The sequence below is a fragment of the Canis lupus genome, chromosome 4, assembly GCF_048164855.1.
Source record: "Canis lupus baileyi chromosome 4, mCanLup2.hap1, whole genome shotgun sequence".
Taxonomy (NCBI): domain Eukaryota; kingdom Metazoa; phylum Chordata; class Mammalia; order Carnivora; family Canidae; genus Canis; species Canis lupus.
In genome coordinates, this window is record NC_132841.1 from 89,028,529 (window position 1) to 89,054,699 (window position 26,171).

General features: G+C 57.5%; 1 protein-coding gene across 2 annotated transcripts in view; it reads left to right on the plus strand.

Annotated features, from left to right (window-relative positions):
- Positions 1-19,214, plus strand: part of ANKH (ANKH inorganic pyrophosphate transport regulator) — a 116,086-nt gene extending 96,872 nt beyond the window's left edge. For both annotated transcript variants that reach the window (XM_072825067.1, XM_072825068.1), the window contains exons 9-12: positions 13,134-13,263; positions 15,694-15,817; positions 16,273-16,372; positions 17,771-19,214. In XM_072825067.1, the coding sequence (XP_072681168.1) occupies positions 13,134-13,263; positions 15,694-15,817; positions 16,273-16,372; positions 17,771-17,884 (468 nt within the window). In that variant the 3' untranslated portion in view covers positions 17,885-19,214. The remainder of the gene's footprint in view (positions 1-13,133; positions 13,264-15,693; positions 15,818-16,272; positions 16,373-17,770) is intronic.
- Positions 19,215-26,171: the final 6,957 nt, after the last annotated feature.

Consider the following 26,171-nt stretch of genomic DNA (forward strand, 5'->3'; position numbering starts at 1 on the left):
CATAGGCCATTTGACAGGTTGATTTCTGGTGAACTGGCCTCCTAGAGGACGGAGTGGGAGCCTCAGCAGGCCCTGCACAGTCGGCTCGCCCGCCCCAGGTGCACGTTCTGCCCGCGTGGTGGGACCAGCAACCCCGGGCTTCCCTCCTGTCCCGCCGGTGGGGGCTGCTTGGGGGCGGGGGGGGAGTGTGTGTCTGCCTGTGTGTCTGTCCGTGTCCGTGTCCGTGTCCGTGTGTCGCCGTCACCCAGAGCAGCGACAGAAGCTTCCAGCAGGGTGCCAGCGCCCCGCACCGCCTCACAGGACAGCGTCCCCAGGGCATCCGAGCCCAGTGGCTGTGACCACTGAAGCATCAGGTCCTGTAAAATCTTAAAATAGGCTTTTACTGTGGCTCCTCCTGGGCTTCGCTTCTCGACGTCAATGGTGGTGAAGAGGTGAAGAGGGAGAGTGCGACTCGCCCCCAGCCCTGCGTCATCCGTCCCGGCTCTGCTGGCCTGAGCCGTGTCCACCAAGCATGGCGCTACCGAGGTCCCAACCCCCGGCCTCTCCAAAAGGTCTTACTTGGAAGTAGAGTTAGGACACGGTCCCGGCAGGTGCCTCAGGGCTGGCGGGGCGGGGGCGGGGGCACCAGCCAGTACCACTGTGGCCTGACGGGGCATCGGGGTGCAGGCCGGCGCGGGCCGCGTGTCTGCTGGAAGCCAGGAGGGGCCTGGCGCCTGCACACGGGGCCCCAACCCTCCGGGTGCCTGCCTGCTTCCGGCAGCCCTGCAAACTCACATGGGGCTTCCGAGAGAGTCCTCCTCTAGTCACTTAGGGCCGCATGGGTGGATTCCCCTAATGTAACTATTCCATTTGTTTTCTTTTTTAAGACATATTTATTTATCTGAGAGAGAGAACACGAGGCGGGGGGAGCAGACCCCACACCGAGCAGGGAGCTCAACGTGGGGCTCAGTCAGGACCCCGAGATGGTGACCTGAGCCGAAGTCAGATGCTCAACCTATGGAGCCCCCCAGGCGCCCATCCTTGTTTTCTTTTTAAATTCTCCACTCACTGTTCCCATAAGACCTCTCTATGCTTTTATTTCCAGATTCTCCACGTAAGATTCTGAGTAGAGGGTTTTCTTAGGAATATTTTTCATGGATACAGGACTGTCCCCAGATTTATGTGATTAATTATGTCTTTACTGGCATACGACTTTCGGGGGTTTTTTTGGGGGGGTGTTGACATCACAGCATCCAGCAGAAGCAGCGCTGCTGGATTTAGGTTAATTTGCTTTTTGGCTTTGTTCTGCTTTCCGCTAACTGATTAACCTGGGGCCTCTGGACCAGCCCTTACGGAACCCACCGTCGCGAACTCCGAAGAGCCAAAACACCTTCCCAGTTTTCAGAGAACAAATTCAGTCGCTAGTATTTTATCCAGTTGTGTTTATTTCCCCAAATTGTCTCAGAAGCTTGACACTTCGACTCCTCTCTCCTTAGACCCTATAGACGTTATCTGATTTGGCACAAAATTATGAAAATTACTTCGTTTCCCTCCACCGTGTCAGTACACACCTGTGGTCTACAGAGAGCCCCCGCGGGGAGGACAGCACACCCCTCGCCCCGCCCCGGGGCTGAGCGGGGCCGACTGGCCGCGGATCCTGCACCTGCCAAGTGCTCCCAGCCAGCCCCACATCCCAGGTGCGGTTCCGGGCGCCCCTGAGGCTTTTCTGGCACCACAGCAGGTTTATGGGAATGAGATGACAGTGTGAGCTGTTGCTCCAGCAATGGCACAGTAACCCGGTGGAGATTATTCATAGACTTCCAGAGACGCTGTATTTTAGGACCCTCTGTGGCTCCTTTTATGGTGGTTTCTATTTAGTCTCGGCATAAAGACAGAACCAGCGCGGCCACCTGGCCGTGTGCAGGCCCGAGATGTTGCTCGATCACACACATAGTCTGACCCTCCTGACCACGGCTGGCGATAAGACGTGTGGGCAGAACGAGGCAGAAGGCCGTGCTCCCGGGTTTTCCGACATTAGCCCGTGCGCACACTCCCGGCGTGGGGCTCTGGACCTGAGCCTGCCTCTGGCGGCCCCAAGGTCTTGGTGTCCTGTGCACGTACACTGAGGGATACACAGGGAGTCAGCAAGGCCCGTGGCCAGGGTCTCCGCAGCCTCCAAGAACAGCACATAGACCTACACACATCAGGCAGCGCGGGAAAGAGCCCGTCAGGGACACAAGACCCTAATTGGCAGGTTAAATGGTCGTTTTATGTGCTTAAGGACGCCAGAGACCGTTGGACCCAGGAACAAAACAGAGCAGTGAAGAACCACTCAGGCCACGCAGAGGCATTCACGGCCTCACCTCCCCACTGCCACGCGTCCCCTGTCCCCGAACATGGATGTGGAAAGCGATCCGGAAAGGAAAGTCGCTCTTAGCCAACGATGGACGGCCGTTGCTCAAAACACTCGGTGTTTCCCCTGAAAGGATTTACGACTGCGTTTCCAGCTCTAGCTCCGACCCCGTGACGTACACAGGGGGATCGGGCCACAGGCTGTTCTCCATGTCCTCTCATACGTGCCTTCCGAGCCCAGGGCAGCCCTCAAAGAACTAACTGCCGTACGATGCTGGGAAAGAGCACACGTGGCAGATTCGGGCGTCTGGAGAAGCTGCTCAGCATCAGCCAGGTGCCAGATGGCCCTCAAGGGCCTGCCTTTAATCCTCCGAGAGGCGGCTCTTAACCCATGCGGCCTGAGGAGCAAACTGGCCCTCACCAAACAAAATAAGACATTTCCAGAAAACCATGGCGCACTGGCCAGAGCCAGCCGTGCTCGGAGGCAGGGCTGCAGGCCGCACCGATGGCCCCGGGGCCCCGGGAGAGGGGCTTACCTCAAGCTTGAGCTCGGAGCCACAGAATGTGGGGTTTATGGATGTGACCCTGAGGTCCCGGGGCCTGGAGTCCCATCCTGGCTCCTCTGTGCCCCGACTGGGTGGCTCTGGGAAGGTCGTCCTGAACTAAGCCTCAGCGTCCCTGGCTGCCAGACGGGCATGATGGAAATACCCACCTTATAGGACCTTTCGAAGAGGTTTTTATCTTTTTATCTTCTTATTTATGAGAGACAGAGGCAGAGGGAGAAGCAGGCTCCCCAAGTTCCCCGGGATTGTGACCTGAGCCAAAGGCAGACGCTCAACTGACTGAGCCATCCAGGTGCCCCCTGCCCTTTTTAAGATTCTTAAAGATTTATTGAAGGCCTTTCGAAAGTAAAGCAGCTTAGCACGTTGGCAGGCGTGCTGTCGGCCGAGAACGGTGGCTCTCGTAGCAGGAAGCCCCAGACACGGGGGCTTCCGGGCGGAGGTAGATGCCCGTGCACGTAAGCCAATGCTTCTTGGTGCCTTGGATGCCAATGGACATACGTGTGAATTTTTCTGATTTTATAAAATCTGTCCTTCCAAATTCCTATGGGATTTTTTGGAGCTGTTTTGAAAAAAATCAGCATCGTGATAGATTTATCCGTACCTTGCATGGGGGACATGACGCGTACCCAAGGCTATAACGCGAGCACCGGTTTTCCCCCTGAGGCCTGGGAATGCCTTGCGATGCCCGTTGCTGCTTCCTGTCCGCAACCTCGGCGCCCGCGGCAGACGCGGCTCACCCCAGCCCCGCCGTCTCGCTAACTCAGAATGTCCTTGGCCGCATCAGCAGTGAGCGCAGAAGGAGAATCATGTCGTCAGGCTTCCGGCCCAGGAGTGCATTACATCTGGAGACTCCAACCAAATATTAGAAATGATAGTACAGAAAGACTTTAAGCCACACACGTGTGCACCGCAGACATTCCCTGGAGCCTGAGCTTTAGAGGAAGCTCGAAGCTGGTGCTGATGGGCACGGCCACCAGGGGAAGAGCACGCGTACTGATTCAGGCTCTCCCACCACAGAGGCCTGCGCCCTGCTGCGTGCCAGGCACGAGGCTGCCATGGTGCATGGACACCCCGAGCCGCTCTGCTTGGAGTTTGTCATCCCCTGGAGCAGACAGGCAGGACACGGACACTGGTGTCTGGCAGTGTGGGAGGTCCATGGCCACCCGTGGTCGGGGCTCCAAGGCCATGGAAGTGTTGTCTCCGACAGTCCTGGAGGCCTGGGGCGGGAAGCCTGGCGACAGGGCTGCGACAGGGGCGTTGGCAGGGCGTGCTGCCCCCTGTGGCTTCGGAGAAGGTGCCCGTCCAAGCAACGTGCAGCTCCCGGCGGCCGCAGTGGTCGCTGGCCCTGGCTCTGCACATCCCGCCTCCTCCCTGCGCCCACGTGGGATCGCCCCTGCCCTGGAGCTCACGTCACAGGGGCCCTTGGATAGTCATTAGGGCCCACCAACACCCCAGATGATCTCATCTCGAGACCCTTAATCTAATCACACCTACTGCTCTATTAAGTAATAAATACGTGTCCTGGGGATTTGGGAGTCCGTATGTCTGGGCGGGCCTCGTGCCACCTGCTGCAGGGACCCCAGGTGCTTTGGAGGAAGATAAGAGGCACAAGGTGAGGGGCGGCCGGGGAAGCCCCTGAGGGAACCACCTGCGCACAAGCAGGCGTCTTCTGCTCCCCTCTTCTGGTTACGTGGGGCAGCGTCTCTTGAGAGCTTCCCAGCCCCCTTTCAGAAGCTCTAGCGCTCTTCCATCGTAGCTCTTTTCCACAAAATTTGAAATCGTTGTTTTTTTTTTTTTTTAATTTCCCTGGTCACTGGTCACTTGCTCCCACGCGAGCCGCCTCCTCCTTGCGGGTCCGAGTCCCATGCAGCGGTCTGTGCTCCGTCCCGGGCCCCAGCCTCCTGAGATAAGCCTCGTGCACGGGCATTACCATGCAGTCTGCCAGAGACGGGATTCAGACACTCTAGAAGTCGGGCGTGGGGCTGCAGCAGCGGACACCCCTGCCAGCTGTGCCGCCCGGAGTCCGGGGGCAATAGGTGCCGTCAAGGGGTGGAGACATCTGGCGTTGGCAGCGCGTGACTCCTAAAGCTGCAGGGCCTGGGCCCCAAGGCACCCTGCAGTGGGGAAGGAAAGCCAGAGGCTGCAGCATCGGAGGGGAGCGGTCAGGTGATTTCTCGTGACACACGGAGATAATCCTGAAATGCTTTTTGCACTGTTCACAGTAGATAAGGCCCCGGGAAGCCCAAATCCCAAGGACAAGGACCCGGAACTCCGCCTCGCTGTCTCCCCAGCCGCCGTCCCGACCTTGGGAAGACAGGTGGCCCAGGCCGTCGGTGTCTATGGTGTCCCAAAGCCCGGCAGCTCCCCGGTTCCGGCCGCCTGTGCTCGGGGTGTGAGGTGTTGCTGCAGAACAGCAGCATCGCAGGGAAGGAGACCGGCCTGCCCCAAAGCTGCGACACGCAGTGCTGCTTGCAGCTTCGGGGCCCCCCTCAGGAGCCTGTTGGCATCCGGGGTTCAGGATGAACCACTTCCGTCGACGCAGAGGGCCTCAGGTGCCCAGCCGCCCCACTTGTCCCCACCTGCCGCTCCCCGGAGCAGCACGCAGAGCGTCAGCCGACGCGTCCAGAATCCCTCCTCCGTCCGGAGGCCCTCAGCTGTGCTAGAAAGCTGCGGGATCCCAGTAGGACAACAGGAAAGCCACTGTCCCAGAAGACCACGTCCAGTCGGCCCCGTCTTTGGAGCTGGAAGTTAGGGACATGGGATGACCCAGCCTCACCCTGCTGCGGCTCCCGCCCCCAGGCTGTCACCCGGCCATCGGGGCAGCGGACACTACGGGCCTTATTCCGGGCCCGGTACCATGCGGACCCGGGGCTCCCGCAGGAAGGGCCTGTGAGAGGCTTTGTTCTGCTCGGCACCCGCCCCCGCGCCCAGACTGCCCGCTCATTGTTCGCGGCCTCCGGGAGCAGAAAATGACCCCCTTGTGCACGGAGAGGACAAAAAGGACCAAAGGTGAATAAACTCCATTGGAAACCGAGTCGCTTGGCGCGACCCGGATCCACGGCTGCAGGAGCGGCGCTTCCCCGGGGCTCCCTTCCCCGCTCGGGCACGGTGGCCGTTCTCCGAGGAGGACCCCCCGCGTCCTCACAGCTCCTGGGGGACAAAGACCCATGAGGCTGCTCAGTCCCCGAGAGCCCAGCCTGAGCGCGCTGATAAAATGATGATATCGGAAGATCTTTTATTCACAGTAAAACGCACTTAACATAACACTTAGCGCCCTAACCGCTGTTCAAGTTCAACATTTTAAAGATCCTCGAGTGTGCAACCGCCTTTCAAGTTAGAAACCTTAGGATGTCGCTGCCCCTGCTGTGCCCGGTGCCCGGTGCCCACTGATCGCTTGCAGGGCCCCAGTCCTCGCCCCACGCTTCTCCGCCTGCGCCGTCTCCCCAGACCCTGCCCTTTCACTGTGACCTCAGGGAAACCTTAGGCTAAGCCGAGGCTCAGCGGGGAGCTCCGAAACGCTTTTTAAAATTATATATATATATATTTTATTGGTGTCCAACTTGCCAACATACAGAATAACACCCAGTGCTCCTCCCGTCAAGTGCCCCCCTCAGTGCCCGTCACCCAGTCACCCCCACCCCCTGCCCTCCTCCCCTTCCACCACCCCTAGTTCATTTCCCAGAGTTAGGAGTCTTCATGTTCTGTCTCCCTTTCTGATATTTCTCATCCATTGGGACAGACGGACGGACGAGGGAAACCTTCCGGGCAGGGAGCCGCCTCTGTGGGCTGGGTGCACAGCGCCCCCTGCTGCTGGAGCGCGATGCTGCCGCCTTCTGCAGAGTCCAGACGTTGCCCCAAGAGGCACGGGGTGCTCAGTGGGGGTACAGGGCCCTGGGTGCTCCTGTGGGCATACTAGGCCCTGGGTGCTGCTGTCGGCTTACTGGGTCCTGGGTGCTCAGTGGGTGTACTGGGCCTGGGTGCTGCTATGGGTGTACTGGGCCTGGGTGCTCTGGTGGATGTACTGGGGCCACTGAAAATCTCAGGCAAGATAGGCCTGTGCCACCTGGCAGGGTCCGGCTTTTCTGCTAGCACCCCTCCACCCCCAAACAAGTCTAATCAGCGTGCCTGCAGAATGGACCGACGCGGGCTGCAGCTTCCCAGGACAGCCAAGCACACGGCCCAGAGCCAAGCTCCTTACCACCCCTTCGTACACAGTATTATTGAGGGTCAACCCAGTGGAGAATTAAGGCCACTTAAAAGGATATTGTACCCTTCTAAGTAAAATCTCCACATCAGAAGAAAGCTCAGGGCTGGCAGTTTAACTAAAAACACCTGCATGCATCTTACGTTTTGTACTGGCAGAGATAAGAACCTCTGACTTCCTGCTAATCCTGAGTGTTGGGGTAATGAAGACAGCTTTGGGAGCTCCTCAAAAGCATGGTCAACAGTCTCTGGAAATGAAGTCAAACGCAGACGTCCTGGCAGTGTTTCTTTGTGGAACTGGCTCCTCTTGGGACGCGTGGACCTGGCTGCCCCACTGTGGCTGGGTTCGCATGTTCTCTGAGTTCAGATGCTGATAGAAACAGCTGGCTTCTTCAAATCCCGTTCCCAGGCCCTCGTCCCAGGGGTGGGGACTGACGCCGCGGGTGACGAAGGGAGGCTGGGAGAGAACGCCCCTGCTGTGGGTCTAGTCCATGGACTCAGACACTAACATCTTAGACCTAGGAGATGTTTCTGGAAGGCTCGGGGCTTCCGTCATCCTTCGCACGTGCCGTAATCCTGCTCGAGGATTCTAATGTGCAGCAGGGCTTTGTCATAGCTTAGGTCTTCGTTACACAGATTTGGAAACGAAGGATAAATGCTGCCCCCGACAGAGCGGCTACGTCCGCGTGAAGCCTGCTTACCAGGCCGATGCCTGTAAGGAACCAGAGGGTCGTCAGAAACCATGACCGTGGCATCTGTACCGCCTGGGACCTTCACGTTCTGCTTGTGATGAAAGGCCGGTGGCCTCGCGGGGTGGTCAGCTGTAGAGAGCCTGATACCAAAAGCCGGTGATCGTGAAGGGAGGTTTGTCCAGAGGCGTCTGTGCTCCGCTAGAGATGAAAGAATCTTGAAACACAAGTATTTCCAAGTTCAGAATAGGAATTTCAGAGTCCATGGGAAGAAGGATCACAGACCGTCAAATAAAAGAGGATGGGGTTGTGGGGAGTGTCTCCGGGGGGGAGGAAGCCGACGCGGGTGACGTGCGCTCGTCCCATCTTGTCAAGAGTCCATGCTGATGCTGCCAGCGTGACTTAACGGTCGGCCTGCGTTCCCCACTGTGGGCACGCGTTCCCCCTTTCCTGACTCTAGGAGGAGGTTGCTGTCGTTCCACCTCCCTGGGTCCTTACCCAATATGTAAACCCTCTGGCATGCTACGCGGGCAATTGTCCCTATTTATATCAGTGTGGACTCGTGGGTAGCTCCTTCTGTACTCCGGGCCGTAACTCAATGCTGTATTATTCTGTGCTCAGACTCTTCCAGCCTCAGCTATTGGGAGCCTTGTGCTGAGCTCCTGTGTCCCCTGACACAGTCTCCAAGCCGATCACCTAGTTTATGTCCTGCCCTGGTCTTAGGATAAGCCGCTTCTCTAAGAAGCCCTGCCTGGTTCCTTTTATTAGAGAATAAACAGGAAAACCCATATCTGGGCATCGAATGGGTTGTTCCATTTTGCTGGCTGCTTCCTAATGAGATAATGTCGACAGCAAGCTCTGCAGGGGAAAAGTAAATAAATAAAAAAAAAACACCCAACCCCTGCTCCAAGGAGAAGAAATAGTGTTCACTGTCAGTTTATTAGGTTTGTGTTCTGGTTGGAAAAGTCAATGTCATTAGGCTCTGCAAATATTTGAGGAACACGGCACGTCGTGGTCAGCTGGGAGGGCACGTATCTGAGGGAAGCCTCCTCCGGGCGACCCATCGGAATGACACTTTTCCTGAGATGTTCTTTGTTAGGTTAATTTCTGAAGCTTCTTGTTTTCTGAAACAGGCTGGTCAAATGTGATCTGATGATTATTTTTTAGGGGAAGTTGACCAGCAGACAGATAATGAGCTGCTCAGCAACACCACACCTACTTCCAGGTTGCACATCTTCCCTGCTGGGCAACGTAGGAAATAGCCAGTTTTTGAGGAACTTGCTGGAAGACAAGGGGCATTTTCACACTGGAAGCATGGCCAAGACAAAGGGCATACTTAGAAATTTGGGGAGAAAAGAAAGGGAGCCTGGAGATAGGTCGTGTTCCTTCCCTTTGAATGGTTACTTGGGACTGCTGACACCCAGCCCAGACTGGCGGCCTTCAGCTACCTCGCTCTGGAAGACCCAGTCTAGACTCTAGGTGTGCGTGTGTGTGTGATTGAAAGCTCCGAAGAGGCACCTCGGTGCATGCAGCCTTGGCAGGGACGTTTAAGGTGCGCGTGGCACAGACGGAGAGCCGAGGCTCAGCGGGTCCCAGTGAAATACTGTGGAACTTTAGGAATGGAATATCAAGCCACCCTCCTGGGGGCCCTGTGAGAGACCCGCCAAATCACAGCGTCTTGTTTGCAGGGGACCAGGACAGTGGCCACCCATCCAGGTTAATATCCGTGTAAACATCTCGCGTGACGTGGGCGTGCTCACTGCTGCTGCGTCCTCAGATTGGACTCCCCCCTTCAAAGGTTTACGGAGAGTCTCGTCCAAGGCGGTAAAAAGCTTCCAGGTGAACATTATCCACGTGGAGAAGCGAGAGGGAGGAGTTGCCTGGCCTGGCCACGATGCTTGCTTGCACCGTCCTGTCTCATGCACAGTTACACCCTCCTTTGTCCTTGGCCTGTTGAAACTTCAAGGCTACTTTACAGCGACTTCCAGATCTCAGGGATCGCAGCGTGTGGCGTGATCTCGCCTTCAGATAACTGCTGGCTATAGAATAAAGACGGCGTACCAGGGCGTCTCCGGGTTTTAGGAGAACATGCCCTGGGTATGTCCCACCAGCCAGGAAAACCCAGGATGGCGTGCCCCCCACAGGTCCTAGGACACAGAGCAGGTCCAGACTTGGGGCGATGCTCGCTTATCTTCATCTTTACAGCTTTACTGCGATGGAAAATATTTAGGAGGAGAGATGATCCATCTGTTCATCAGGGAAGTGCATGGTGTCCCTCCCAGTCTCACGCTCACTGTCCTCCTGAAGTTATAATTACGTGGAGTTGCCGCCCTGCCCCGACCCTCCCCGAGCCGTGGGCGGGAACCTCCCCATTTCAGGCTGGCAGCTCCGCAATGGGAAAGATGACGGGGCCGCGTGTCCAGGCCGCTGGGTGATAAAGCTCTGCACTCTGGGTTGCTAGATCTAAGGAAGCATTTTCCCTTCACGTCAAAAATGGGGTGTGAGTGCTGGCATCAGGCAGGAGGGTTAAATGATTGTACATCTGTCATTTCTGAAAAGCAACGGAATATTCTTTCCAGATGCTGAAGAATGCATGATAGAATAAAAGCTCCACTACCTTTATAAGGGGGAACGTATTTATAATAGATCTTCCGAGATAGCTGAGAAAATATTTCAGCGCAACATAGTTAATGGGACCAGCCTAATTCCATGAAACTTAATTTACCCAAAGCCTAAAGGATGTTCTATTCTAAAATTTCAGCGTTCTGTTTTTACATGATTGTGATTCATACTGTAACATATTCACTTTCATTTTAAAGAAGAATCACTTGTACCTTAAGAAAAGGAGAGAAAGGAGCCCCTGGGGGGCTCAGTCGGTGAAGCGTCTGCCTTCAGCTCAGGTCATGATCCCGGGGTCCTGGGGGTCCTGGGATCAGCCCCGCGTCAGGCTTCCTGCGCAGCGGGACTGTGCTTCTCCCTCTCTCTTTCCCTCTGCCCCTCCCCACTGCTCCTTGTCACTCTGAAATAACTAATAAAGAAAGGAAGGAAAGAAAGAAAGATATTTGATGGAATTGGCAGGTGTTGAGCATTCTCTTCCAAAGTTGTATTACATTTTTTAATTCGGAGTTTGTTGAGCAGCTACACACGCACAAAGCTAAGGATTGTGGCCAACAGCCCTTCCCCTAGTCTGTGCGCCCCCCGCTCCCGAACTCCCAGACCCCCCGCCCCCCGCAGCTCTCTCCATGGATTCCAACTAGGGCAACCTCTGACGGCTGAGCTCTGATTCCCTTCTTTTCTTTTCTCTCTCTTTTTTTTTTAAAGATTATATTTATTCATTCATGAGAGACACAGAGAGAGGCAGAGACACAGGCAGAGGGAGAAGCAGGCTCCCTGCAGGGAGCCCCATGCGGGACTTGATCCCGAAACCCCAGGTCACGACCTGAGCCCCCCAAGCTCTTTTCTTGAAAAAATTATAGACCTTCCTGGACTTCATCTTTGTCCTGCTTATAATTTTTCTTAGCTTTCGTGTACTTGCCCTTCATTGAAGAAATGCCGGCAGCACCAGTGCAAACCCGCCAACCCAGGGGCCTTCCCGGCGCTTGTGGGACCTGCGCTGACCCCACCCAGGGACCCTTCCCCTCAGGACTTTTCCTTGAGATCCATCCTGTATCTTTTTTTTTGTCTGTGACTCCCTTGCTCTGGCAGAGGTAGCGCGGAGGCTTCTTGAAAGGTGTGTGTAGGCAGGAAATCCTCTGAGGCCTTGAGCGTCTGAAGACGTCCTCCTTCCAACACGTGAGATGGACGGTTTGCCCTGGCCCTAGGATGGGCGTCTCTGCTCCTGACCTGCTCCGAGTCTCTGCCCGCAGCAGGGAGCTCCCAGGCCCGGCTCTCTGCCCCCAGCCCCGTGGGCGCCCGCTCAGCGGTCCTCCTTCCTCCGCTCCGCTCCGTCCACCTGAGGGAGCCCAGGGTGGTCTTAAGGCCGCACCATTCAGCTCTCAGGTTTTCACCGTTCTCTCTTTCTGGAACTCGCATTATTCGAATGTGGGGCCTCTAGATCGCTCCTTTATTTTTTAAGCCCATTCTCATGTGCTTCCCGTGTCGCTGTCCTGCTCTGTCATTGTCGTAGATTTCTTCAACTTTATCTTGCTGTCATTTTGTGCATTTTTAATTTCTGATTTAATCTTTTAATTTTCAGAAGTGCTTTCTTATTCTTTGAATGCCTTTTTAAAATAACATTTCCATTTGGTCCTTGTTTCCTGGATGCAGGATCTTCTATCGCTCTGAGAGCGTCAGTGGGCCCCACCCCCCACCCCGTGTGCGCACGCCGGTCCGTCTCCACTTCTCCGCTTTGTCTCTGTTTCCTCCCAGTTTTTCCCCTTTGTTTTAGCCTCTTCAGCTTAGAGGCCTTCCTCAAAGGCTGACCTGCTCGTCCTCATCTTAATGGGCGGGCATCAGGAGCCGACTGGTGGTGGCTGGTCAGGCGCAGGGGTTGGTGCTCACCAGGAGCCTCCGGCCTGGGAACCCCAGGAGCCGCACAGAGGAAGACGACAGGGCCTTCCCTCCTCCCTGCCCTCCTCCCTTCCCTGCATGCCCGGCTTCTGGTGCCCTCGCCGCCCCTCTTAAGTTGTCCAGAGGTGAAGTTCCAGGGCCGCCCGTCCAGGAGCCACAGTCAGCAGCTGCGCACAGGTTGCTTGCTGTCTGCACTTCCCACCAGCCTGCTGTCGGCCCTGCCCTCGCCCCCACGTCCAGAAGGGCCCGTGGCCACACTTCCTGACGGCGGGGGGGGGGGGGGGGGGGGGGGGGGGGGAGGGAAGGGCTGGAGCAGCTCGCTGCCCGCCGCCACCCGTCAGGTAAACACGATCTGCTGCGTCAGCTGCTCCTTGCCCATCTGCTGCCCGGCAGTGCGCAGCGCATGGCACTTCCCTTGCTCCCGTAACTAGGCCTCGACAAGCCCCGAACCGCCGCTAATTTCAGCATCACTGTTGCCGGTTCCCCGAGGGGCGCATGTGCAGCGGGCCCCTCCGCCTGCCCATCACTGTAGGTGCTTCCGGGCCACTGCTCACTCTTTGGTTCAAGCCGTAAAACTCCCAGGATGGAGTGCGGTCGCCTGCGCCCACAGCTGCTCACGGCCCATAGGGCCCTCTGTGAGAGCTCACTGGGCCCCGCCAGCCCACGGCCCGCTCGTGCGTCCCCCTCTGCAGGAGGGTCCCCAGCGCGGGCCCGGAGGCGAGGACGGAGCAGGACGGGGCCACTGTGAGGACTGGTGGGCAGGCTCACCTCCTCCCTGGCCCCCCGGGGGCGTCTCCAGACACCTGCCTGGCGTCCTGACTGTCCCTTCTGCCCCCAGCTCTGCTTCGTGATGTTCTGGACTCCCGACGTTTCCGAGAAAATCCTAATAGACATCATTGGAGTGGACTTCGCATTTGCAGAACTGTGTGTGGTTCCCCTGCGCATCTTCTCCTTCTTCCCGGTTCCAGGTAAAGACAGAGAAGGGAAGAGAAGGTCTTGCCACCCTCAGGCCCGACTCGGTCTTCTGTCTTTAGAACGGTTTGCGATCATGTCCCCCCAGAACCATAAAATCTCACGGTGGATTGAAGAGGTGCCCCCATTACCCAGTGGGTGGCGAGTTCCAGAAGCAAATGGGACAGCAGCCACGCTGTGTCTTCAAGGACTGAGGCTGCAGACACGGGAGAAAGGAAGCACACCCAGGGGGACAACGTGAGGGGTTCTGGGGGCCACAGGGCTGCCCGTGCCCTGGTGGTGTCCAGGCCACACACAGCAGGGCAGGGCTTAAGATTCTTCGAGCTCTATGCTCCAAAGTCGGCTTTATGATACGGTATTTAAAAAATACCATAAAAAATAGAAGGTAGGCAGGCTGGTAAACCCTGCAGATGTACAAAAGCAGCTGGAGTGAAGACTCCGGGGGCAGGGCCGAGGCCAGGCGGCCAATGGCCAGAGAGGAAAACCTCTGTAGCCAAAAAGAAGCCCGTCTGAAAATTCCCAACCTGATCGGGTAGGCGGAGGCTTACCGGTGCTTTATTAACGGGAAGCGCAGGCTGCAGGACGGGGGTCAGCAGGAGCTGCCTTTCCTGCAACAGGTGCATCACACGCGTTTGTACACCTGTGTGTGATGCTCAGGTAAGCGTGTGTCACTCCCGCTGTTCCTGGAAGTAACTCGCCCAACTGGCAGCCGTGGCTGCCTCTGGAAGCGGGACGAGGGCCTGGGCGGGGACTGTATTCCCTTCCTCACCTTTTAAATTCTGTACCAAGTGGGTTTCGTTACTTATTCAGAAATTTACTGCCTGGGGCGCCTGGCTGGCTCGGACGGAAGGGCATGCCACGCTTGATCTCGGGGTTGTGAGTTCGAGTCCCATGGTGGGTGTAGAGATTACTTGAAAATAGAATCTTTCTATTGCCCAAATAATCCACTAAATCATTCCACCAGGAAAGCAGGATTGACAAAGCCCAAGTTGAGAAGTAGCCTTGGAGGAGGCCCGGACCTGTGGTGCCATCCTTGAGCTGGACCACAAGCACCCCTGCTCTTAGACGCCTCCCTGGGGCCAGGCCTCTCAGGTTGTGGGAGGAGTGGGAGGGCGTGGCCGTGGGGTGGAGTCTGGTCCTTGCCCTGGGGTCCCCACGGGAGCCAGGCTGCGGAAGGTGACCCCTAGAGGAGGATGCTTCCGCTGGAGATTGACACGTGCTGTTCCTTCCCAGACCCAGCCCGGCCCCGGACAACTCCAGCTGCAACTGGACTAGTTTCTTCCTTTGGTTTGGGTTGGGGTTTTTTTTTTTTTTTTTAAGTATTTTATTTATTTGAGAGAGAGAGAGAGAGAACGTGATTGGGGGAGGGAGAAGCAGTCCCCGCTGAGCAAGGAGCCTGATTTGGGACTTGATCCCAGGGTCCTGGGATCGTGCCCTGAGCCACCCAGGCGCCCCTGGACTGGTTTTTAATCTCTCAACTCACTTCTGTGTTGTAACGAGGGCTTCCAGCCAGGCGTCAGGGCCCTGTTGCCTTTACAACCTCGGGTTGAGGCCAAGCCGACGAGCATTCCAGTGTGCGCCCTACCCTCAGCCTCAGCCAGGCCCAAGGCCTCCACCTGGGGCAGACAGGGCAGCCCGTTAGATGAGGAGCACAGGAGAGTCTCCCTCCAAACGTACCCTGGACACGAGTGAACACTTCCGCCCCTCCAAGGTCTGCCTGGCGCTGCCCACCCTAAACAGAGGACCAGGCCACAGCCTCCAACCGCCCCTTGCAGTTTCAGACCAAATCTAAACGTCCTCCTGCTGGGGCCTGTGCTTCCCACGCTGCCCGTCCCGGCAGCCCTCTGTGCCCAGGCCGGGCACCCCCACCCTGCACTTCGCTAGCGTGGATGGGGGACAGTGCGGGAGGGCACTGCAGACCGAGACGGGGCGGGCACTTGAGGGAAGGGGAAGAGGAGATGGCCAGGGTGCCCCCGCCTTCCCTCTCCCTGCTCCCCCACCCTCCGGAAGATGGGGCCTCTGGTCCAGCTTCCCTCCTCACCCGCAGTCAAACTGGATGGCCGGCAAGTTGTCAGTGTTCAGTGTTTTCTCTTCTAGAGAAGAGACATCAGAGCATGAGGCAGGGCTGGGGAGGCAGGGGCAGGGCTGGAGGAGCGTCCCAGGGGCCAGCAGGCTCAGCGAAGACGGATGGGGGCAGTGACAGTGGAGAGGGGCAGCTGCCTGCAGGCCGGGTCGGGGTTACCCGGGGCCCAGAAGCAGGGTCAGGAAGCCTGGCAGGAGATGGTGGTGGCCAGCCCAGGGCGGCGGCAGCCAGGCCTGTGTCCTCACCCAGCACCCCACGGCCTCGGGTGTGCTGGCGAGGCAGGGGGAGAGGCCGAGGACCAGGAGAAGCAGGGTGTCGCTGATGAGTCCTTTGTGTCCTTCAGTCACCGTGAGGGCCCATCTCACCGGGTGGCTGATGACCCTGAAGAAGACCTTCGTCCTGGCCCCCAGCTCCGTGCTGCGGATCATCGTCCTCATCACCAGCCTCGTGGTCCTGCCCTACCTGGGGTATGCTGTCGGGGGCTTGGGGCTGTGGGTCCTTCTGCCACTGAAGTACGTCCCCCAAGTGTGTCTACAGTTAGAAGTGCTGACTGAGCCCTCCTTTCTCTGTTCAGCAGCATTCTAGAAGGGTACTTTTGTGGTCAGGCCTCACTGAGCACCTGCTGCAGGCGGCAGGGCGGGAAGGACCAAACACCAGGGAGCAAGGGCGGTGACCCCGCCCTCAGAGCCCACCTCTGCCCGGAGTTGGCGGGGAGGGCGGGGGCCCAGGTGCAGCCCCGGGAGGGTGGTGGGGGCGGCTCACCCCGCAGCCCCTGGTCCCGCCAGGTGGGGGCTCCTGTCCCGCGCAGGCCTCACCAGGGCTCTCCTGCAAGCTCCCTTCCCCGCCTGCACCCTGCCTGCATCTCTGCCCGTCTGTGCCTCCGTGTGGCTGACACACGTGGCCCTTGTGTTCTCCTCCACAGCGTGCACGGGGCCACCCTGGGCGTGGGCTCCCTCCTGGCGGGCTTTGTGGGAGAGTCCACCATGGTTGCCATAGCCGCGTGCTACGTCTATCGGAAACAGGTGAGTCTAGCCCCAGACCTGCACACCTGCCCCCGGGGGGACACCATGCCGGGGAGAGGGGGACCTGAGTGGCTCCCTGAGGGCCCCGGGGGAGGCGGCCAAGGCGGTGGCACCTCTTGTTCACACCTCACTGCGGCTGGACGCACCCTGTTCACGGGAACCCCAGGGACCCTCTAGGCCAGAGCACCTGGGCCCCAGGTCAGGGTGGTAACAAGGGGACCCACTGTTGCACTAATCTGTGGAGTAGTATGGCCCGGGAGTGACAGCCAAGGGATGCAGCCCCGTGGCCTAGTCCTGCCTGGTCTCCCGGGGCAGCTGTATGGCCCGGGAGCCACCGAGGAGGACGCAGCCCTGCAGCCTGGTGCTGCCTTGGGACAATCTCAAGTTATAGACACTGAATAATGATTGAACGGTGCCAGGACGTACTCAAAAGGTGCTTCCTGTTGCAAGCCTTCCATCCTCTGAGTCCTTATCCGCTCAGACTTTATTGCTGAGGAGGGACCAATCCAGAAAATGTGGGGGGTCAGGATGCCCTCTCCCCTCCGCAGAGCGTCTCCTCTCCTCAGCCTCCGGCCCCAGGCCCCTCCAGGAAGTCTTCCCAGCTGCCCACCACGCGCCGCACCCACCTACACACTGGGCACTCTGCACCCTGAGCACGGAGCTCAGTTGTCCTGCAGGGTCGCCCACCTGTTCAGGGGTTTAGTCCTAAGACCATGACTAGGGAGCAGGACGGACTGGGTGGGGGTGGAGACGGGCGGGGCCGAGCATGGGTGCCGGGGCTCACCTGGGTGGTCCCCCAGCCGCGGCAGCAGGTCAAGGGCTGAACTTGGGAGACGTTTGGGCCCAACCAAGGTCGGGGTTTTGCTTGCATGTGAGATTAAAGGAAAGAGGGGCGGGGCCCAGAAGTGTCTATAATTACGGAAAGGTTCATTGGGGCGGATGAGAGGGGAGAGAAGGCCGATGGGCTCGGGCAGGGGCCGGGCGTGGCAGGAGGTGAGGACCGAGTCCTTGTAGCTGACGCCAAGGAGTGGGGGGGGCCCTGGAGAAGGGGAGCCCCACGGAGGAGGGGGCGGGGCGGGGCCGAGTCCTGCAAGGCCGGCGCGGGGAGCAGGGGGAGACCAGCCTGGAGGGGAGGGGGGGGGAGGGAGGGGGGAGGGGGGGGAGGGAGGGGGGAGGGGGGAGGGAGGGGGCGGGGGCTGCGGAGGGAGGCGGAGGCCGCGGGGAGGGGGGGCGGGGAGCGGGGAGCCGGCGCCCTGCACCCTGCGCGGCGGGCCTGGAGGCCTGGAGGCCTGGAGGCAGGATGGGCCGGAGCCGCCCGCCAGGTCACCCCGGGGCGCGGGGCCCCCTCCCTGCCCCGCCCCGGCTCCGGGCCGCACTCAGGCGTCCTCTTGGGTCTAGAAAAAGAAGCTGGAGAGCGAGCCGGCGGCGGAGGGCGAGGACTCGGCCATGACGGACATCCCGCCGGCGGAGGAGGGCGCGGACGTGGTGGAAATGCGGGGGGACAACGACTGAGCGCAGGGCCCGCGGGCGGCGGGGGCAGCGCGGCCACGTGACCCCCCCCCCCCCCGACCCGCCCGACCCGCCCGACCCGGGGCCGCGGCTGCCCCTCCCCTCGGACAATCTGCGCCCGCTGCGGCCCAAGGACGGCGGCCGCCTCCCCCGACCCCCGCCCCCCCCGCGGCCACCCCCGGCGCCCCCGCTGCCCCCCGGGATCGCGCCCCCGCAGCGGCCCCGCGCGAACGCGGACGGACACACGGACACACGGACGGACGCGCGGCGGGGCGGGCTGCAGAGCCCCGGGGGTGCAGGGGTCGGGCTCGGGGGCTCGGGCCGCGCCCCGGACCGCACCTGCCGCCGCTCGGCGTCCCCGGGGAGGGCCCGACCCCCGCGCCCCGCGCCCCGCGCCCCGCGCCCGGTCCGCTTAGTCCCAAAGGGAGGGAAGCGCCGCCCCCTGCCCGCCCCAGCCCGGCCCCCCGCGGCGACACACTTTGTAGCGACGGCGGAGGCGCGGGGACACCCCGGGAGACACATTTGAAATCCACGTAGTGCAGTCTATTTTTCTAAGTTTTGGAAAGCGGGTTTTTTTCTTTACAAAAATTATGGACACAGTTCACTAAATTCTTGATTTAGTCAAAATTCCTAGACGGAAAGAACCTAAACACAAAAATATTTTAAAGATATAAATATATACTGTATATGTTATGTAATTTATTTTAGGCTATAATACATTTCCTATTTTCGCATTTTCAATAAAATGTCTCTAATACAATACGGTTGATTGCTTGTGTGCTCCCCAGACTTGCAGTTGAGACGTATTGTATCAATGAACATTGTATGTTATTTACAGCAGTTTTGGAGTCTGTCGTTTGTATATAAATGTAAGGATCAGTACGCGACAAGACAACTATTTTTCGTTATGGGTAAGGGTGGGAATGGGGCCAGCCGGCCTAGACAGCAGTGGGAATGCAAACATACACTGGAAGGGCCAAAGAAGGAAAGAAAACAGACAAGCCTTGTGTGTTCATTGTTCTCAGTACGTGTAACCATATTGTTCCTCGTTAAAAAGCAAAACAAAAAAGAACGTGAGGGCATAAAGTCAGCCACGAACATCACAGGGCCGCATCCACATCTCCGGACAAGTGACCTTGGGTGTGCCCACCGTGGGGACATACTTCTCGGCTTCCTCGGAGAGACTTCCTCCGTATCATGAGTGCTGGAAACTAAGACGCGGAGCTCACAGGCGGTGCAGGGGCAGATCTGACAAGACGGGGGGGAAAAACATCTAATTGTATCAGCTTTTTAAAAGTACATGACTAGAAAATTAAACAGCAGTATTTTTTAACATGTGTGACTATCTCATGCTTGCGGGGCTGGAGCTCAGAGATCAAATTGTGAAAGCCACTTCTTCCTCTCTCTAAAAAATGGGGAGAGAGCAGCTAGAGACGCCTCATGATGCAACTAGAGCACGGGCCTCAGGGACCCATCGGGGGTGAACATCACAGGCGGTGAATATGTGGCTGCCCAAGGGACACGGGAAGCCACCCACACCCAGACCACGATGATGACAGACATTGTAGAGGTCGTGTCCAAAACCTTCCACCTGGAAGCACGCCGACCCCCCGCACTTCCTTCACTTGGGCTTAACTCGCGGCCTGACACACAGTGGCCTGTCTGCATCCACCCTAACCCACTTTCAGGGGTGGGAGCAGCACCCCTTTTACATTGCCTACCAAAGATTTCCCCCGCAGGTTTCTTCTTAACTGCAAGTCGCTCAGCTGACAGATAGGATGAGAAGGGCGTGCTGCCTACGAGAGCCACGGGTCAAGGACCATGACAAGCCCAGCGTGACTTTAGAGGGCGGAGGACTGCCTTGGGGGCAGCTCAAAGCAGGCTTTCCACCCTGAGGGTGTTCCCAGGTCGGAGCAGCTGCTTCTGTGGCCTCTCTGCTTTTTTGAGGGTCATGCGCCAGGTCGTTCTAAACATGCAGGTGCCGTCTGCTCTGTTCCACTTGGAGCGTGGTGGCCCCGGGCATCAGATGCCCAAGACGTGAGCAGAAGGAACCAGGCAAGGCTTGCTCCAGGGAAGTCGGGAGAGGGTTGGACCTGTTGGTCGTGAGGCTCAGGACGTGCTGTGAGGTTTGGACGTTGGCCTCTCTGGGACTCTGACTTGGGAGTGGAAGGCCGTTGGTGTACGTCGGGCGGCAGCCGGGCATGGCCTCGAGCTGCCTGTGTTGGGTCTGTCTTCTTCCAGAAGTCGTCTCGTTCTGCGTTTTGTTTCCTGTGTCAGCCCTGGCAGGTGGCTTGGCTTTGGAAATGGCCACGGATGGTTGATACCCTTGGAAAGAGCAGCTTTCAGGGCTGCTTAGGTGGTACCAGGTGGGGCCAAGGAAGGCTTCGGTAGGGTAGCAAACGCACGTTCTCAAAAACTCTTGGAGTCCAACCGATAAATGACTTCTGGGAGGTGCGGAGGGCAGGGGCCCAGGAGGAGGGACGCCCCGGGGAGGGAGGGGCTCCACCGAAGCCCAGCTCCATCAGGCTGAAAGTTCTCCAGACCCCATGGCACTTCCCAACCAGGGTCCGGCTCCGTGGTCCTCACAAGCAGCCTTTTCTGGATCTCCTTCAGGGTTGGGATAGTCATTACATCTCCCAAATACGACGGAAGTTCTTCAATGATAGCTTAGAGTTAAGAAGTAAATTTTTAAAAAATACAACTCAACAGCTCCCTACCCTCATTGTTCCCCATTTGGGGTGTTTTCTTACAGGAAAGGAGGAGGAGGAGGAGAGTAAGGGTTTTTTGTTTGTTTGTTTTTGGTATTCTTAGTTTCTAGAAACAAAACAATTTAAAGACTCAGTAGTTCTCTGACCAGCTGTATTTTTTTTCCTTTATTCAGACTGAAGTGGGAGAGCCCAAGAGGTTGTGGTTGTAAGAGAAATAGTATTTATAATCTTGCAATTAAATTACAAGACCTTGAGAAGTATTTAAAAAATCTTTCTACCTCAGCCAGTCTCTAAGAGGCCAGTGCCCAGGACAGCACATGCTGTCGTGTTCCAACCAGCCACAGCTTCTGGCCTCCTGTTTGCAAGTGAGCTGACCCCTAAACAGAGAATGAAGGTTTCAAAGTGAGGCACAGCCCAGTACAAGGGGCCTTTCATGTTCTAAGTCCCGCCCCCCTTGGGGTCACCCAGCTTGCGATGGGCAGGGCTTCGGAAGGTGGGGACAACTGTGTCCCACCTGCAGCCAATTCCCTGAGACCCACCAGCCCCCGCCTCCCTTAGGCAGCCACCCTCACCCAGGTCTGTCATAAAAAGCCCGCGAATCATAGAAAAGCATGCTTTCTGAGCAACGTGTTTAGTAAACATTCGAGATGCTTCTCTGGTTATTTTGAGTCTGTATTTCTGTCATCTGAAGCAGCAAAACATCACATGATTCATCAGCTGATCTAACCACACATCAGACAGGATGTAGAAGCAATCTGAAGACAAACGTACAAAGAGGCCCTGTTGCCTGGCCTTTTAAGGGCAAAACATCTAAAATTAACTACACTAATGTTCAAAGTGAGATAAATGTTATTATGTAATGAAAATAACCCAAACCTCACTCAGAGGTCAGGAGAGGTGTGTGTGTAGCTTACTCTCTGATCTCAGCAGGGAAAAGCAGTGGAGAGGAGATGCTCTGAGTGGACTCTCTTCCTCGGGGCAGAGGTGAAGTCCTAGCAGTCTCCTCTAAGCAGGACACCAGAGCTCGGCCTCCAGCTGGCAGGGTGTTGGCCAAGTCCAGGTGACTCGGAAAGATTTTTTCCCTCTGCTTCACGTAGCATCAACCAGGGTCCTGAAGTCTGCACAAGTCACGGGCTTTTATAGCCGGCAGGCTGCTACACACGGGTCTTACCCGGTGCCTCTTTCTAAGTGAGGTCATGGAACGTGAGTGCACTTGGCCAACAAGACTTAGCGCAGCCGGGCGTGCACACGGAAACACATGAGACCTAGGAGTGCTTTTTGTGTCTGCAAGTGTACGTGGATTCCGTAGGTTAAAGAACGCTAGAGCCAGGCCGGCCTGCCTGGCCTCGGGGAAGTTAGTGGCCTGCGGAGGTCGGGGGGCACCGGGAGGCCCAGCGGCAGCCGCTCCCCAGCCCTGCGCCGGGGACGAGAGGTGGTGCCTTTGGAGTCGGGCCCCACTGTGGCCAGTGGACTCCGGTTCCCCGAAGCGTGGGGCCGTGAACGTGGGGGCCCCACGGCTTGGAGGAACCTGCCATAAAGGTGAAGTCCCGACCGGCCCGGTGGAACAAAGGAGTAGGGTATGTGCCAGCACCTGTCCCGGCCGTAGGGAGGGCCGGTCACCACAGAGCAGTCCCCAGGGGCCCCATCCACAAACTCGCTCCCTGCAGCCTTGATCTGCTTGGTTTGCTTCGTGAGGCTTTGAGAGCACAGACACCCAAAGCTGAAATGCCCAAGGAGCTGGCCGTGGAGCTCCAGAAACCCTGACCAAGCCTCCCCTGGGACCGTGGGCCACGGCCCGGCCTGTGCTCCTGGTTTAAGAGAGCTTAGCCGCCGCGGGTGTGGCGCACGACGGCCCACAGGTCTCACAGTGTCCCCGCCTCACGCTCGTCACCTGCACAGCGAGAGGCTTCGGCCGCTACCGCCGAGGCTCCCTCCAGGGCTGGCACCCCGTGTACAGTCCCGGATTTAGAACACGCTTCGGGATCCTGCAAGTGGAAAGACAGAATCACCGCAGTCTTCCCCTCAGACGTGAACATTAGCAGCAATCCGGGATCCATTTTAACAAAATGAAGTCTACTGGGAGTCATTCCACGTGTGCGTGCTTGTCAGTGTACCAGCTTTTCGGTTTCACGTCAAAACTGGGTTTGGGGATCCCTTGGGCGCTCAGTGGCTGAGTGTCTGCCTTCGGCTCAGGGTGTGACCCCGGGGTCCTGGGATCGAGTCCCACATCGGGCTCCCTGCAGGGAGCCTGCTTCTCCTTCGGCCTGGGTCTCTGCCTCTCTCTGTCTCTCCGAATAAATAAATAACATCTTAAAAAAAAAAAAAAAGAAGCCAACCTGTGGGTTTATGCAGGGAGCCTGATGTGGGACTTGATTCCAGGACCCCAGGATCTCGACCTGAGCTGAAGGCAGACACTCAGCCGCTGAGCCACCCAGACGCCCCTAAAACTGTGGGTTTCATTGAAATCAATCACATTCAAACATTGGTGCGGCCTTTGATTAGAACGGACTGTGGAACAGTCCACTGGGATAGTTCTCTGACCACTGGGATAGTTCTCTACACTCCCTTATTTAAATAGGACCTAACGCTTCAACTTGTACTCCGTGTGAAAATGAGTTTCTCCTTCCCATCGTATTGACAGCACTTCTCTGTGGCTCCGCTCCTCCTCGGCCCTGCTCGAAGGGGGACACCCAACCTAGCCGGGCGCGGGCAAACAAGACGGCCAGGACCCGAGCGCCCTCCTGCCCGCGCCCAAGAGACTCCTGTTCCTCTCGATCGCTGTGTGAAACGCCGTGTCTTGAGCTCAGAGTCACGGCGCTCACTGTGAACCCCCATGGGAGGGTCTGCAGAGGAAGGGCTCCGTTACGCACCTGCACTGAAGAGGCTGGAGGAGCCCCAGGGCCCCGCCGAGCCTGCGCGTCCCCCACACGCTCTGCTCCCTGTCTTCGGGTTAAAGCCCGGATCTCACGCCTCTATCCTGCTTCCCTGGAACTGCCTCTAACCCCACCATGCTTTAGAGCCAAGGCGGCGTGGACCTTTCTCGCCATCCGTGGCACTCGGGCTTGGCCCGTCTTCCTGCCTGGCTCGAATGTCAGCATGTGGCGTGGTGCTGGCCCGGGCATCCTCCAGCTTCCCCACTGGGAGTAGCACTGCGCAAGATGCAAGTCTGCACCCCTCCCGGGCTTTCTCCTGACATCCCAGATGAGTCACAGTATCGTCCACCCAAAAGCCTACTCCATGACACTCCTCTCCTGCACCAGCAGGGTCCCACTAGCCCCTAGCAGTTGTCCTTCCAGTCACACTCTCACGTCTGTCCCTCCTCTGCATCCTCTTTAGTCCCACTGGCTTAGCTCAGGTGCTCCTGGTCACCTAGGGCCGGATGCTACAGGAGCCTTCTCCAGGCTCATGTGTCCCCTTGGACTACAATGTAAATGACGACACCTAGGATTGCAGTGCACAACCCGTGCAACCATTCCCAGCGGCCTGCCCACCTCTCCTTACCTCCACTCAATGTCATACATTGCAGAGGACTTTTAGTGTTCATACTTGTCTTCTTCAATTAGGATAGTTGAGAGCTTTTAATCCAGGGACTGTTAAAATAAACCATGAGACAGTTCATGGTTTTGAAGCACCTGCCCCTAATCTCTTTGCGTGTCTGTAAATTATCCCAAACCACCCACAGCCACATGTTATACAGTGGGAGCAAAATTCCAAAAGGTTTACGCTTGTGACGGGTAGTTCAGATGTAGCCACAGACATGATCTACTTGGCTTTTAGCTTAATGTCATGAAGAAAACTACCCTCTTCCAAATTATCCTTTTCAACACTCTTAAAAGCAACACTTGAGTCGGGGGAGCATGGGGAGTTCGCTTTGCTTGTTTCTTCAATTCACCCGCCATGAGCTCCAGGCTCATCTGGACCACACAAGCCAATAAATACTGTGCTGATTTCACAGGTCAATACACTGGCTTTGCACAAAAAGAAAAACAAAAGCACAAAACTCAAAACGCAGGAGCTGTGACTCTTACCCCGTCTTGGCTGCTGATTAGCTCTGAGGGCTGGTGACTCTCCAAGCACACCTGCCCGCCTGCTTTCAGCAAACGCGAACTACCACAGCTTGTACCACACAGAACCGTGGCCAATTGGTCTTCAGTTCAAATACCCTTGAGTCCGGAGACCAAAACAGAATGAACGAGTTAGTATCCTCTGATTTCTGCAGAAAGCTGCCTTGCTGTAGAGGCCGGCAGCCCAGGAAGGCCTCTGTGGCCAGCTCGCTGCCCCCCAGCCCCAGACTCATGAGGACACACGCTCGCAGGCTCCTGCATCAGGTCAGCAGCGGTTTCCCGTGTCCCAGCCGGCGGCACGCCCCGCCTCAGCTGTTCTGCTTTCCCCCCACTGCTGCTGTGCTTCCAGCCACCTCCCACCCACCCCCTGCACCCTACAGCTGTGATGGTCGGAGCTACTGGATTCCACCTTCTTTGGAAAAGAGTAAACCTGGCCCCCACGGGAATCCAGGTCTGCATGCTCCCAGACGACATAATCTGGGCCTGTCTCCAGTTCCAGTTACACACGGGACACCCAGGGCAGTTTCCCAGCCCAGACCAGTACCCCCAACCTCTCACAGGGGTCCCAGAGGGGCCTAGGCCCTTAGGGTCTTCCTCCCTGCACCTTTCTCACCACCCTCTCCCTGCCTCCTCCAGACTTCCGGCCAGGTGAGTTCAGTATCACCACCCAGAAGCTTCCTCCATGTCCCATCCCTCCCTGGATCAAGTCAGGAGCAGCTCTCTCTTCCAGTAACTCTCACGTCTGTCCGTCTTCTGCATCCTTAGTCCCTCTGGCTTAGCTCAGGGACTCCTGGTCACCTAGGACAGGATGCTGCAGGAGCCTTCAGGCTCATGTGTCCCCTGGACTGTGAAGTGAATGACACCTCCTGGAGTTTTGCAGTGCACAACATGCCCAACCATTCCTGGCAGGCTACCCACCACCCCCCACTACCTTCTTGCTTTTCCAACCTGACCCTTCCTCTCACTCTAGGCATTGGGTTGCCACAAGGAGGACCTCACACTTACGTGGGTGGCAACCAGGCTGAGCTTAGGCTACACATAGTAAATAGGGCCCTACCAGAAAGGTGGATGCTGACACCCAGTGAGGAGCAGCGTCCCAGGGTGGGGACTCCTGCAGGTGCTCAGCCTCCTGCTCCAGCTGTCTTCATGCCTGGCCCACTCCAGAACCTGTCCCCTCTTTCATCCTCACCTACCAAGAGGGCATAAAAGAACAAAGAGTACTTATCATTTGTAGACATGATTTCTTTGCAGAGCAAAGCTGAGCCCTTCTCCTTCTGAGGGTTGTGTGCACGTGTGCACTGGGGGCACTGGGGGGCCTTTGATGCCTTCATCCTAGGACTCCTCAGGAGACTCTGCTCCCTGCTTCAGCTCCGGGGCCGTCAGCGATGGCTCATGGCTTTGCCACTTACCCGAGGGGGCTTCCAACTTCTCAGCGGGAATCACTTTGGTAGCATAAGATGATGGTAAGCTTTTTTTTTAATTTACTTATTTTAGAGAGAGCACACGTACAAGACAGAG